This window comes from Acanthopagrus latus, chromosome 6 (genome assembly GCF_904848185.1).
Source record: "Acanthopagrus latus isolate v.2019 chromosome 6, fAcaLat1.1, whole genome shotgun sequence".
In the NCBI taxonomy this organism is placed as follows: domain Eukaryota; kingdom Metazoa; phylum Chordata; class Actinopteri; order Spariformes; family Sparidae; genus Acanthopagrus; species Acanthopagrus latus.
In genome coordinates this window covers 20,515,137-20,531,034 of record NC_051044.1, presented here as the reverse complement: position 1 = coordinate 20,531,034, position 15,898 = coordinate 20,515,137, and the positions used below count along the sequence as shown (strand labels likewise).

The window sequence follows — 15,898 nt, the reverse complement described above, 5'->3', positions numbered from 1 at the left end:
CTGTAACAGCAAACAAGACCATCAGCAAAAAGACTGCTCAGGTCTGATCACACATATATCCAGTATATAGATACATGGCCTCATCACGATCCATCCTGTGGTCTCTCTTTCACTTCCGAAACAAATGCGCATGCCGCCGGTATGTGCTAGCAAAGGTCTTTACAACAGCAGGCGCTGGTGTCGTACTGCTTTTGTCAAAAAGGCAAAAGTCACACCCAGAATTTTGCGTAAGGTATCACAGGGGTTTGGAATAAGGTGGATACAATCTTCCCTTCCATTCAAGTTGATGACACTTGACTTTCATATCAGAATGGACACATTGGGTCTTGATGTGAGATTGGGAGATTCTCGATAGTTTGGCACATTCATATGTGTCTAAATCTGACATCCCCAGAGTTTCCTGCTCATTTGTATTTTTACCTGAAGCTTCCTTTTCTGAAGGCAAATGAGGATCCTTGTTGTCGCCCATAGATTGTAGAACCGCATCCCCTCTTTTTCTTTCCTTCTTATTGTGTTTTTTTCCACTTTGCTAAACTGTCTTTTTAAATGTGGCCAAAAACAGGTATTTATATATTTAGATTTATAAGAATCAAACTTTCTGTCACTTGAAACAAGCATTTCCTTTTCACTGTTTCTGTTACAAGAAAAATGAACTAGTCTCAAACAGGATATGTTTCAGGGTCTCACGTCTGTACTCCAGGAGCAAGTCTAGTGTTTTTTTGTTTTTTTTTTACAAGTTTTAACTTATAATTTTTCATCACTTTAACAGAAAGCTATATTTAATTGTTGTTGGAAAGCACCTTTGCCATATCCGTGTTTGTCAACTGTTTTTGAACTAAAAGAGGAAGAAAATAGAGAAATGTAACCTTTTGCACTTTCAAAATCAGCTCAACATTTTCTATTGTGTTGCATGACTACTGTGTTTACTTGCACAGCTGATTTTATTTCCCAGATATGACAGGAGGAAGCCGTACTTCATCAATGTTGAACATCATATCAGCAGTGAAACCTTTGTAGATTATTTGTAATATCTGAGCTGAAGATCTAAATGATTATGCTTTCTTCAATCAATTGCGCACTTCTGATTTGTGTTGTTATTTACTGGGATTAATACATCTGACAACCACAACAGGAGTTTTGGTGGCAGCATGCTGTACTCTTCATAAGACTATTGACATTTGATACTGAATAATCTCTTCCTCCTCTCTGTTAGTGTAGTCCATGGCAGAATGATGAGCAGTGGCAATTCAGTATACTGTATCAAGATGTGTGTGTGCTTCTATGTATGAAGACATGGCATTCCTTTGTCTGCACCCTCATTTGGTCAAAATTGAAGCTGATCTGGTGCACACACAGAAATACACACAGGAGAAAGTTCTCCTGTTAACAGATTGATGATCCCTTCCCTTCTAATGCTGCGCTCACTCTCTTTGTGTCTTTCTCTCTCTCTCTTGTCTCTCTTGATGGCTCAAAAGGCAGCCACAGTCTTCTTACTCTTTGTGATTAGTTCTGAAATTCTTTTTCACTTAAACGCGAGAAGCTAGAGAGTCAGTAAGAGCTGGGGTGACGGATAGTAGAAAGTTAAGATCAGGTTTTGGTTCTATGACTCCTGTTGGGAATTCACTTTGTGTGTGTGCGTGAACGTTATCTCACAAGTCATCTCTCAAATACTTTCCATTCCATCTAACTGTACAGGTTGTTTGTCATCCACGCAACAAGAAATGCTGTGCAGCAGGTTGGCTGGCTATTGCACTGCTCCGTCTCTATCACACACAAAAAACACACACAAACACACAGAGCTCCATGTATAGCTTACTTAGTATTACTAAAGGTTAATTTATGTGCTCCGAATGGAAAAGGGTACTCTATAAATAAACATCTGGTGGTGTTGTGATCGGGACATCCAGCCATAGCAGCTCATGTAATACAGCAACTCTAGATCCCAGCGTATTTTTTAGAAATCAAGGAACAAAACAAACATCCATGGAATGAAAATAAGGATTCCCTTAATGTGGTTAATGCTATCAGGGATGGCAGGTGATATGTGTCATTCAACCACTGACAGCAGGCTTAATTCTCATGAGGTCACCTCAGGTCATGTTATGTAACGCTTACACAATGAGGAAGTAATTTTTTCTTCCGTAAGCAATCATTAATTTAGTAGAAAAAAGGTCCTGACAAATAGATATTGAACCACTACTGGATAGATAATTGCAAACTCACCATTGTGTGGTCATGGATTTTTTTGTAGGAAAAGATGCCACATAGTTAAGGCTGAGGTAGAAGATAATTTCTGTAAAGTGATGCACAGTGTGTCCATAGTAAGTCCATCTGATGTAAAGCTTTATTTAATCTTTAATTAGTTCAGGTTTCAGTGAATAAGTGAAAATAAACAATATTTTCATTTCAGCAATATATATATATATGATAAATGTCATACTAACAAAATTTTGCAATGTTAGGAAATGTTATAGTATTGAATGGCTGAATTGTAGACCCCATCGCATGTGATCCTGCTTCTAACGTGTGCTTTATATTGACAGCACTGTTTGTCCTACTTAGCAGAGAGATAACCCACAGCTGGGTCAAACTTCACTCAGACATATCAACATGGTCACCCCAACACTTTGAATAGAGCTAAAATGATGGTCTTGAATGTTGTATTTGTTTTCAACCTCTTTACAACCATGGTGACCGAGGGAGTAAACGAAGGGAATCTTGCCCGGCGGACAAGCAGAAGAGGGTCTTGGGTGTTTGTTTGTGGGCTTGTTAAGTGGACCTGTGTGTGTGTATGTGTGTGTGTGTGCGCTCGCGCATGTGTGTTTTTGGGTCCCGCCTCCTCCATTGGCCATTGTCAAAAGAGTACAAAGCTGTCTTGGTCAATGATTTCTCCTCCTACACATACGCCTTATGATTTGCCTGATGCGACAGGAACACAGCTTTCCCAACCAATGAGCTTTGGGCCTGGAGGGGTCCTGCCCCGGGACCAAAATAGCACAGTAAATACACTGCGTTCACTATGAGAACTGGAGCTGGCCCACTGTTGACTGCTTTGTGTACAAACAAGGGATGCTTGTCAGCCAGGCACTGCTGAACCACGCTGGTCTGTGTTCTCCTCTGTTGTGATAGGCACAACTAGCTGAGTGGCACTTTGATACCAGTGTTTGTGTCTCTGTATTCAGGGATACAGGATGGCCGGCATATAATACACATCAGGATGGAAGGCATGAGATGGAGTAACATTAAGATGGCAATACTCCTCACCAAAACCACTACTCATATCACACACAGAGGATGCATCGAACGAACAACTGCACATAATGGACACAGTGCATTTGGCCTCGACAGTATGTTTGCGTGGACATACTGTATGTGTGACAAACTGAGGCAGATGCAGATTGATTTGCTGATTGATTTTAAAGCTGGTCACTCTGTATTGTTGTTTACTGAGTTGAGTTCACAGCAAGTTTTAATAAGGACAGATTACATCAGTGATAGACCCACACAGCAAACACAGATAACCAGCAAACTTTTTTATTGTCTCAATTATTTTATCTGAATTATTTCTCCTTATTTTGAACCTGTACTATACACGCACAACAGTTCCACATGTTTGTAAGTGAAAATATTCTGCTAATATGCATAATATCACCACTAAGAGGCTCCTTTAATGGATCTGTCAGCAAGTAGTTGTCTTCATGTCTCTTAAGTTTGTCGTCTGTTGTTGGAGAAATATCTCTGTGTGTATCTCTATGATAGAGAATGTAGAGACACTAATGTGTGTTTGTTTGTCTGTTTTTGTTTGTGCACACATAGAAAAGAGTGTATAAGCCTGACGAAGAGGAGAGGGTTGAGTGATTAACAGAGTGACTATTGTTTCTTGTGAACAACTGTCATAGGAAGTTTAGTTTTAAATTGAACTCGCTAGTCTGTCAGCTCACTAGAGTCCTGCAGCCCTGCTTTAGATACAAAGTATGGTTTTTGAAAGTACTGTTCATCATTAATTGACAAAAGGATCATTGCGACATGCCTTTGATATTGTTTTAATATACAGAGACAAACTTAGTTTGTGAGTTAAGGTTTCTTGTTTACTGATTTATCTCCTTGGTTGGGAAGGTTGATTTTAAAAATGAATTCATAGAATGATTTGGTCACTAATTAAGCATTGAAAAATGTAGTTAGTGAGGTAATCCAGGTATCACAATGTTATGTAACCAGATTTACTTTCATTCACTTCTGGATTACTTCAGCACTGGACAGAAACATATAACGACCTGAGAAAATGTGCATCGAATGACTTTTAACTAATCTTGATAATGAAAAATAATATAATTCTTTATTTAAGTATAACTCATTTAGTAATCCCTGTTTTACTGAATGTGTCTGTAATCTAATGCCATCATTTTCTCTGTTACTTTACTGAAATAGAGTTCCTGTTTCTGTTTTGTTATTGTGAGAAAAAAAATGATGATTATTATGTAATCAGTTTCATGTATTCTGGTTCTCCCCAAGCTTGTTCATCTCAGTAATTCATGACATTTCATCCAGTGGTGTATCCATCTGGGATATTTTCTATTGTTACAGTTGTTTAAATTACAAAACTGTGTGTGAATTTTCAAAAAGCGTCATAGGTTATTAGGAGTGTCCTGGTGACTTTTTATTTATTAAGATCCATTTGAGTCAGTAATGAGCTGTTGGCTGTGATTCAGGGCTCTGTGGTCACCTCACCTGTGCATGTTTTTCAAAATGCCTCCAGTTTGGGTTTTATCTTTGTGTAATTGCTACACCCATTGAATAACCTCTAAAGAATGCAGTGGCCATAGCTTTCGGTAAATGGAAACAACTGTAGTGTCATGGAATGATGATGTATATGTATGTAATAAATGGACACGTTATCTATGATAATAGATATGATGTTTCCTGTCTTCATTGTGTGATGACTTATTGATCATTTAGTCAACCATTTTTTTTTTATAAGTATTTTTTTGCCTTTGTTGATAGGACAGCTCAGCTTTGGTTGTTCCTGCTTCTTGTATCAAAGGATTTGCTGCTTTTCTTTATCATTTATGACAATGAATGAAGAGAGACTTTGGGTTTGGGACAATGTTTTGACATGTTACGGACTAAAAGATTAATCCTGAAAATAACTGGCAGATTAATTGACCATGAAAATAATAGTTATAGCCTTAGTGTACACTATAATCTAGTTGTCTGTTGTGTTGCCATCTAAGCAGACAGGTTTGCGACGGGGCGACAGTGTGTGGGAGTGTGTTTAAAGAAGTAAATGTGCTGATTCACCACCACATAACTAAAAACACAGTGACCTTGCAGGGGAAAAAGGAATTGCTTCCAGGGCTTATGGGTGTTTAAGCACGCACACGTGTAGGTGTTGCTGTGTGCAAATGATATACACCGCTTTAGGACTGAAGGGGGAGTTCCACATTAGCGCGAAAGAGAGCTAGAGTGAGACGGGTCTACTGGACACAGGGCTCTCGTTGTTGTTACCCCAGACTGGGGCATTCAGGCTAATTTGGGGGAAGAGGAGGAGAGTGGGAGGAGGAGGAATAGGAAGCTGAGCTGGTGGTTAGAGCAAGGGAGGTAGGTGACTAATAGTGAGTGTCACTCAGCTTACTGTAACAGTGGAAGGAGGAGTGGCGTCACAGTCGATGAACCGGCACATGAAGGCAGTCGTTGGTCCGGCAAGTAAGCAGTCTCTGTCAGTGAGTGTGTTGTTAGCACGTGGAGAAGAGGATTTCTCTTGGATACACTATGTTGTCTTTGGGATAGTTACTGGTAAGAAGCTTGATTTATACATAATGCAATATATGCATCGTATCAGTGTTACTCACTGCCTGGCTGTTGGATATGATGCTGTCAATCTGAGCTCAGTCCATGCTGATCAAACTGAGGCTGTCTGTAAGAGTTTTTGTTTAAAGTGCTTATAGTAACTTGCAGATCCTCAAGTAGATGGTGTTGCAGCAACAGAGGCAGCATTGGTTAAATACAGTCAACAGTGACCTTTTTGTTAAATGCTACTTTTTGACCTTTTCAAGAACAGAAATAGAATAAATCTGATCTAGACTCCTCAATGCATTGTTTAGCAATGTAAAGTTTGTTTGTTTTTTACGTGTAGAGGTAAATGTCAGATTGATATGAAATTAAAGTATCTACATGAAATACAACAGTTCTCTAACGTTTCCCATGTGCAAAAACGCATCAATTTAGGAAGTAATAATGGAAAACTGTGTTGTGTTTGGAGCTCTTTTTTAACTTAGGAGTGCTGCTATCAGCTGACAGCACTGCACCTTCCACAACTGGTTGACTGTACTGATCTGAGTGTGTATACCTGCATATACAAATGTCACTGTTAGTACATATCGTGTGACTTGTGACTTGTATGTGCACCCCATGGCCTTCTGTGTGTCCAACCAGTCTGGTTAGACAGGGAAAAGACCTACTGACTCCTCACTGGGCAAAATTTACTAATGATACTAGGATTACTAGGATTTCGGATATTTAGGATGTGTGTGCACGATTAGTTGAGTAGTCGATGAAACGTTGCCAACCTCACTAGTCAGCACCAGAAATACTTGTCAGTTATTATTATTATTTCAAGTTCTGCTCAAGTACTACACTTAAGTACAATGTTTTTAATGGTTGTACTTGAGTATTTCCATTTTTACCAGAATTTTGCTTATATCCAATACTTTACTCAAGTGCTATTTGTAAATACAAACAAATAAATTACATATTGACATCAATATCATGTCTTCATTCACTAATGTTAGCATCAGCCATAAGTCTCCCCAATTTTCAATGTTTTCTTACTTACAGACGAGTCAGCAAGTCCTCAACTGATATGAGTTGTTGGGACTGTCCTATATTTTAAAACCCTCAAGTATTGTCTGAGATGTGGCTGTCGAAATCAAAACATTACACGGCAAAGTTGTAGGCCTCAGTCAGTCTACGAAACGGTGGCATGACAAACAGCTTTTGTTCTTTCCCTGGGTTTCCTGCAGAGGAAGTTGCTTCACCGCTGACAAAACAAGGAGTTGTGAAAACTGATGGAAGGAAAGGGGAAGTGGTTCATGGTGGTTATAATTGATGATGGCTGGTCGAATGTCTTTCCTGGATCTCATTGTGTTGTACATTGATTAGATATAGCTGTATATAGCTATATATAAAGTGTTAGTGCTGATAGCCTGTTGTTGTTCCTATATTGCTAATTTCACCTCACTCGCTTCTCTATGATCTGTGGAGCAAGTGAAATTTTCTCAGTTGTATTTGTTTAGCAATGAGTTACAACAAAATCATTTTGTTACACTTCTCACTGAGAGACCGTACTCTTGTCTAATTTACAGTAACCTAACAACAGTATTTGCCCAGAGTGGTGAGTGAGAACTGCCCTTTATCAGACAGAAATCTGTGCGGTGCAGACCCGGGCTGTAGGTGGGCGGCTACCATTCTTGTCAGTACAGGCGCGGCTGCATTCTGGATATGCTGGAGAGTCTTATTGGGCAGCCTGATAGAAGGGAATTGCATCAACCCAGCCTGGAAGTAACAAAAGTTTTGACAATTTTTTCCGCATCTTTAGGGGACAGGATGTCCCTGATTTTTTAAGTATTACGCAGGTGAAAGAAGGCAGTCCTTGAAATTAGTCCTATGAGTTAAAGGACACATCCAGCACAGTGACCTGAGTTGACAGATTCACTCTGTCTGGACAAGGGTCTCTCTTGGTCAGCTATATATAGACTGTGTTTGGAAGGTGTCAGGCATTGTGATTCACACACAATGTTGATGAGTTGTGGTGATTCATTCATATGACCTTCAGAAAGTCGGTTGCTGAGCAGAAACGTTGATGGTAATTCATGTCAGAGGGTTTTTATAGATACAGTGTGCCTCTACTTAATGCCTGTGTCCAGTTCCTCTGTAGCTTCCATTTACTGATAATCTAAGGACACAGATCATTTCGGAACAAATGTTATAAGGGCTGTGTGATATTGGAAAATTTGACATTGCAATATTGTGGTTTTCTGTGATATATACATATTGTGATATGAAAAATAATACAGAAATCTCCACAGGAAAACCTTAAAATGATCGATAGAGGCTATGCACATGATGTCAAAGTAGGCAGAAGTCACCGTGGTGATAGCCACTTAGTGGCAGGAAGACTAATGATGGGTAACATTGTTAATATTTATTGTTGGGCTTGAATGCAGCAAAATAGCGAAAAAACAATTCTAAAAAGTGAAAGAGCTGATTTAATTTGCCTCTTGACATTGTACGTCCCATGATGTGACTGTTGCACATGTGCACATCACAGTGACAGTGCTGACATGTCATATTTTGCAGTCCCAGTTCTCATGCATCCAACCCTTCACCTCGACCATGCTAAAATTTATAACAGGGAGGAAAAGGGTGCTGCATTATGATCTCTGTAATTGAGTGGGATGGTTGGTATTTCAGAAACCCTAAAAAAAAAAATACTCTTGAAATGAAGTGAACTTTATTTTACCCTCCAAACTTATTTGAACGATGTGATTTACTGTATGAAAAAAACAACTGAACTGAATCAAAGGTGTCTCCTGCAACAGAATCACAGAATAACGCCTTGAAACCATTGAGAATTTTGTCTCTCCGCACCACTGACTGCATGTTTACACTCAGGTCTAACATGGTCTATTGCCTTCTTTACTTCCGCCGTGGAAATTCTCTTTTCTGAGTTCTTCAATGTGTGTTGCACACCTGCTGCTTCACCCACTTGAACACTCCACCTCCTCCTCTGTTGCTGCTCCAGACATCAGTCACAGTCACATATTTAATGTTGCTGCCATTCACTCTATTTGTTCATCTGTGCTGTGTGACATTTTATAACCAATCGTTTTTTTCTTTGTCTTCCTTTGTTTTTGTCTATGTTTGTCTGTTCATGTTACCTTTCACATCTCCATCGCCTCTCTTCATTTCTCTCTGCTATGACCTCCACCTCGCAGATTGCCATCCACTTTCTCCAGCGTCCAGGCATGTAGTCAGCCACATAAGCAGAGCATAATCCTCCTTGTGAACTCTTTTTCCTCTCAAACAGGTAACTGGAATCTGTTTATTCATGACTGTCTCTGTCTTAAAAGTCCATCTGTGTGTATTGTCGGTAAAAACCCACCTATTCAGTGACTGTGGAGCTTTTCCTGCATTAACACAGCAGCCAATGAAATGACTTGAATAAAAATGAGATTGACTCTGGTGTTCATACACAGACCCTGTATCCTGTAACAAAAACAATCTGTTGTGATTGGTGCAGATGTGAGCTGGCAAAAGGAAGTTTTTTAATACCAGTCCTGACTGTGAAAATGATCTGACTGTCTGTCCAGAATAGTTCAGTGTGTTCTGTCCCTAAGAGATACAGCTGTTTGTGTGTGTGCGTGTGTGTGTGTGTGTGTGTGTGTGTGTGTGTGCGCGCGTGTGTGTTGCAGCAAAGAGGAAGGGGTATGGGCCCCATACTTGCCATGCCAGCCACAGTCACATAATCCCACCAGCCATAGTCGTCGAGTGCGTGTGTTGGCAGAGGTTTAGGAATATTAATACTGTAGGTCTGTTTACATGTTATGAAAGAGTGTGTTCAAAAGGCATAGTTGCAGGAATGCATGTGCACACTTTACATGTACATTGTTTATGTGCATATCGTTGTCCCCCCCAACCCTAACCCTAACCCCCCCCCCCACTGGCCTGGAAATACACATACATAAAACAAAAAAAGAAAGAAACACAGCACAGCTCAGGGGAACAGGGTGTTCCTGAAAAGGAGAACAGAGAACGGGGGGGTTATTTTAGTCATTAGAGCAGGCAGACAGATAGCTTAATGCGGAAAGGGCGTGTGTGTGTTTGTGTGAAGTGTGCATGTGTTGTTGCAGTGATGGAAAGGCTGGTGAAGTGCACAGTAGAGTGTCACATTTGGAACCTTCATCATGAAACTGTCAGGAAGTTGGACAAGGCAGTTAAGACCTCAAACCTTTCACACAAAGTTAGCAGTGGTTACATAAAGACTACAAATGATTTTACTGAACCAAGAATGACTTGAACTAGTTATAGCATGAGTTCTTCCTTTCATATGTGAGTGTGAGGGTTTCTTGAACACTCCGTCTAATGTGTGTGTGTCCCAGGGCAGGACCTGGCCTTGTTAAACTCATTTGTGTGACCTTGAAGGAATTCTTTCTCGTCTAACTCACTGTGCAGAACTGCTGTAATTCAAAAACAGGAATGAAATGTGTTTTTGTTCCTCATGTGTCTGTAAATTGTCTCTGAGTTTTGTTAAGCAGCTGTGGCTGCAAATGCGTGGATGCACACGTGCTTTGTCGTGAGTGAGCATTGAGGTGTGTGTGTGTGTGTGTGTGTGTGTGTGTGTGTGTGTGTGTGTGTGTGTGTGTGTGTGTGTGTCCATGTGCACACTTTCTTGGCATTGCACAGTCAATTCTAAAAATAAACACTCCACAAATTAGCACCATGTCTATGAGCGCAGGTGCCATTGCCCCACACTGCCCCCAAGTGTGTGTGTGTGTTTGTGTGTGTGTTGGATGTGTATGTTTTACACTTTGCGTATTTGTATCTAAGGCTGTCATTACACTGTGCCCAGGATGTTTAATGCTATCTGTTTTTTGCACACCTCTCTGTATGGTGTGCTTAGGGTTGGCATGTATGATTGTGACTAATCTGTGGCACAATCCAGAGTTGACCCCTGACCCCAGCTTCCTCCGCTCTGCATCCTCCCACTGGCTGTCAGTGTTTGAAGTGAAGGCGCTGTGACATCACAGAGCTGGACACACAATGGCCACTGTGTGCTCATACTGCGTCACAGATGCCTGCCTACCCCATTGGATGCCAGGCAATGGGAAGGCCCATGTGGGAGATCATGCTGCCTGGTAGCAGTGTGTCACCATATGATATCAGGAAGTGATATCCTGACAGTGTGTGTGCTACATGATGTATATATTATGTACCATGAGTTAGTCATGGTTGGAAGCTATATGATACATAGTTAGCATGAGTTGTAAAGTTGGGTAGTGTTATGTAAACTTTGCAGCTGTTACATCATAAGCAGTTCACTTTAGCGAAACTGTTGGACTGTGATCTCAGCTTTCATATATTCTGAACCAAAGCTGATCCATTTACAACCTCTGTAAATAGTAGATTCAGACCTGTATCAGATAGACATACAGTGCCAGTGCCATATATGTGCACCCCCCTACAAAGAGCAATTAACACTGTGGACTGGTGTTATGTATTGTTAATGTCTCAGCGCTGATTTAGGCAGGGTACCAGTAATGGTACCTCGGTGCTATTTGTAAGAATTTAAACAGATATTAACAGAATATGAAGAAACAACAGTTTTGACATTATGGAGTGCATATGTCATGTTGCGGAGATATGAATTTTAAACCAAAATATATTTTCTTTATTAAAAGCGCTATATGTAGCATTTTGTGGCCACTTAGATGTATTAATCACTTTTTTATTGGCCATATGTGAGCAGGTTGTAATGTTAGAGCCTTTCCTTGTCTCTCTTTGTTGTCCATACCAGCCTGTAGATGATTGTTTAATGCTGCTGGACTGTGAATTTGACTGTGAATGACTCATGTAGAATTTTACGTGACAGTCCAAAGGATGTGACTTCATGCACATTCCTCGGTGCTGACTGAGAGAGCAGCAGTCACTGAGGTTAATTTAGAAATGGAATCTGCTAACATAAACGATCAAATGGCTGCCAGCACAACACAGAAGTGCAACAGAGCCCCTTTGAAATTAAAATTATACCTCAAGGGTCGGTTCATTCTGTCCCGCACACGTGCCTGTCCGTCGACCCCTCTAAGCACAGAGCACACGTCCTCCTCTGAGGCATTCCTACCTTGCCGATTGAGTTTGGAGATGTAATAACTGCATTTGTCAGACTCTATAAATAAACAGTCCAGCATCACACTGCTGTGTGTGTGTGTGTGTGTGTGTGTGTGTGTGTGTGTGTGTGTGTGTGTGTGTGTGTGTGTGTGTGTGGTTTGTTTGTCACAGTGAATGAGCACCTTGAAAGAGACAGCCATCAGTGGTTGTGAAAGTTGTTCCGACAGCATCTGTGATTGTGATCCTGCTGTGATTAGTGCTTGATGGTATGATGATGTAGGTATTTTGGGGGATCTCTGGAGTCAGCTGGTCCTTGAGTCCACATTCTACATGTTTGTATTGTAGTGTGTCTGTTTCATTCCGCTTCTCTGCATGGGTGTGTGTTTTTCATGTGGGCCATCCAATGGGCACAAAGCGGGCAGTGTGTGCCCCCTCGGGTGCTGAAATGTACACTTCGGACAACAGGCGGCTTCAGTCCTCAATAGGAGCTGCCCTTCTTATTGTACCTCACGCACAATGAGCTTTTCTCTCGCTCTCTGTCTTTCTCTCTGTGTCTTTCTCTCTTTATGACCATATACAGACAGTGTTTCTGATGAGAGACTGGAAGAATTGGATTCTGATTGGTCTTTTAGAGCTGGTCACTGTTTCTCTGTATCTAGTTGTCTCACATCAGCAGACACGTCAGAATAGAGTAGACACCTGGGCCTCAGTGGGCTTCATCACACCTTTGTGGGTCCAGACGAGCTTAGTCATTTTGGGATGATCGCAAGTCATTGCAGGAGGGGAACTACCAATCTTGGGACTCCCCACAGAGAGTGTGCATGTATATTTGTGACTGTGTATATGCGTGCAAAAGAGAGGAGGAGGTGTTGTGAAGGGTTTATGGGTGTTCCCCATGGTTCTTCTGCTCACATGATCACCCAAGAACAACAAGACCACATGACTCCCACAAGATCTCTCCGGCATTATCAAGGAAGTACCTCATTATTCAGAGTTGGGCTGAGAGCATTACTGCTAACTTCCTTCATCCAGTGTCCTCTTTCAACTGTGAGAACAGATATGACACCACTTCATGTATAGAGCGTATATAGATGTTGGAGCACTGAGATGCAGTTTGTTTTGCTTTGGTTTGACGTACACAACAGGCAGCACAATCATATTCCATCGTTAAGCTCAGTTTCTGTGACCTATTCATACCAAATTAATTACATCTCTCCTATTGTCCGATAGAATAGCTTGATGTTATTAAAATGTATTCTTGATCTCAAGTAAGGTGAACCATGCAGCAGTTTTTTTGTTATGATCATGTCCTTGAGCCAAAGGAGCTAAATATGAGAGAGCGAAACGAAGACAAACAACAAACATTCTATAATCAAATAGAACAAGAGTAAAGAGAATGGCTTTGTATAAAAACAGTTCTAAAGACTTGACCTAACAGATAAAATGCAATCATACCACAAACCCTGTGAATATTCACTTATATGAATATGTTTTTAAGAGGGATTTAAAAGAGGATAAGGAACCCTCCAGTCGGATCTCTTTTGGGGGGGATGCGATGCCACAGAGCAGAAAAGGCCTGGTCACCCTTGGTAATGCAACACATATAAGGATAACCATCATTAATTAATGGTAAACATATAGTTAATCAGACTGAAGTTAACAGTTATTTCACTTTCAATAAACAATGAAATGCTTCATAAACAGATGTAACTGATGTTTATTAACACTACGCCAGTGGTTAATAAATACTGTGTAGTTCATCTGTAAACATTATTTATATGACCTTTATAAAGTGATGTTTATAAATGATTAATAATTGGTAACTAAGGTATAGTTAACTATAATATGCAGTGTTACCCATTAAAGAAGCACCAAAAACAGAAAATATGCACAATATTTAGATGAGAGTTAGGGACATGAAAAGCCATCTGGTTTGTTTTTCATACTTTTATATACATAAAAGACGTTGTATGAGCACCACTGCACATCCGTTCAAACAACTTGATTCACTCTGGTGGCCTCACACAGACAGAAAGAGATTCTGTAGCAGTGGGTGCTCACAGGCATATACATTTGGTAAACAAGGTTAGGAGTCTCACAACCTGTCTTTGAACAAGTTGTAAAGAGACTGTGAACCTTTTCATTCAGGAGGAACATAGGGTGCATGACAGTGAAGGACACAGCTAGCCCAGCAGTGCATCAAGATAAAGATTTTAGGCATACCTGTACAGTAAGTGGATGTTGAAAACATGCTTGTTTGCTGTCTGTCACAGAGTAAGATGAGAATCTCTGTGCTGATCACAATAGGTCCATCATATTTTTCTTGGTTTTCTTCTGTGATTTTTATCTTGAAATGAGAATGCCCAAAATACAGTTCAGAAACCATGTCACTTCAAAGAAACAGTAAACAAAAGTAACACATGAGTATAACGTAAAAAGCAGCTAACCACAAAGACGACAGCTCAGTTAACATGTAAAAAAAAGTGCATCACAACATAGCACACTTCCCCTTCTCCTCTCACACCTCTCTTCCTATCACTCATACGGTACACTCATTAACAACTACACACTGAATCAGGCTTCTTTACAGAAAGACTACATCAGCTCAGCTCGTGAAAGCCACTGTTAACTTAGGAATCCCCGCAGACCTGTGATAGAGGGTATTACCTTTTGAATATTCAGAACATTAAAGCGGGTGGTAAATGAGAACAAATACCCATTTCCTGCCACCAGTCACTACAGATATATGTGTGTGTGTGTGTGTGTGTGTGTGTGTGTGTGTGGGTGTGTGTGTGTGGGGGGGCACAGATAGAAGAAGAGAAGAGATGGCACTTGCCGTGGGCTTCTGTGGTCGTCCATTAATGCAGTTGTATTTTGCTTTGAGAAACAGAAACGCAGTTGTTGAAAATATATACAAACTGTAGATTTGTCATGGGGTGTCACAGTGTGTCGTGTGTGTGTGTCTGTCCTGAAGGGTTGCCATATCTGTTTATATCTACATGCCTCCCTGACATCTCACAATGAATGTTCCTCTCTTTTTTTTACTAAATAAAGTTATTGTGTACGCTAGGATTCAGAATGAGGGGATAACTCCCTCACTCTCTGTTTTCACCTGGTTTGTGTCCCTTCCTGTCTCCTCCGCAGCTTCCTCTACCTCTCGGGCTGGACTGCGCTGCACTGACGTCGGCTCGCCCTCCCCTGCCCCCTCGCCCCCCAGCAATGGCCTCACGCATTGGGCTGCGGATGCAGGTACAACACAACTGCCCTCCATTGTTCATGCAGAGAAATTCATTAGCAATAGATATCAGAGTGTGTCTGTGCTGTTGATGAGGTGGATACTCAATGTCAGTGTCAGAGCATTTTGGGTGTGCCTCTTATTTAAAGAGCCTCTACATGTAGCAACCATTCTTCCACTGATGAACCTGTCCTTGCCATTTGGTGCTTGTGTTTACTGTACATACTTTTCTTACAGGGTGATTTTATAGATGTGCGTCACCATTTGTGATCTGTTAACAAGCTGCCAGCTGTTCATTTCCACTCTCGAAAAAGAAGAAAGCCAAAAGCAGCATTGCCCATTACAGCTAGTTTATTTATTATTGTTTATTTATTAGGTGAGAATGCTTGAATGAACATTCCAGTGATGTGTCTTTTTGTTTGTTTGTCCAGCTGATGCGAGACCAGCTGCAGCAAGAGGAGCAGCGTGAGAGGCAGCAGCAGCTACAGCAGCAGCAGAATGCGGCCCTGCAGTACATGCAGCATCGCATGGCTGGGCCACCGGCACCCACCCCAGCCATCAGCACCCCACAGCATTACCAAAGCATGCAGGTCCCTGTGGAGGTTCTCAAGGTCAGTAGAGCTGCAACAGATTACCATGTTCATGATCTATTAATATCTTTTTCTTATCGAATCAATTGCTCATTTATCCAATAAAATGTCTGATAAGGCCCAGGTCATTGTGTGAAAACAAGTTGAGCTTTTGATTATGACTGATAAAAAAGGATTGGAGATGGCTTAT

General features: G+C 40.9%; 1 protein-coding gene across 11 annotated transcripts in view; it reads left to right on the top strand.

The window, feature by feature from the left end:
* The window catches only part of tfeb (transcription factor EB), a 38,657-nt gene that overhangs the window by 6,821 nt on the left and 15,938 nt on the right, over positions 1-15,898 (top strand). Inside the window, exons 1-4 of one of the 11 annotated variants that reach the window (XM_037101089.1) lie at positions 5,260-5,793; positions 8,994-9,085; positions 15,028-15,132; positions 15,550-15,729. In XM_037101089.1, coding sequence (XP_036956984.1) covers positions 15,103-15,132; positions 15,550-15,729 — 210 coding nt within the window. In that variant the 5' untranslated portion in view covers positions 5,260-5,793; positions 8,994-9,085; positions 15,028-15,102. Of the gene's footprint in view, positions 1-5,259; positions 5,794-8,348; positions 9,086-13,284; positions 13,513-14,031; positions 14,114-15,027; positions 15,133-15,549; positions 15,730-15,898 lie in introns of those variants that run through there. The other 10 variants (XM_037101084.1, XM_037101082.1, XM_037101085.1 and 7 more) reach the window with 10 other exon arrangements.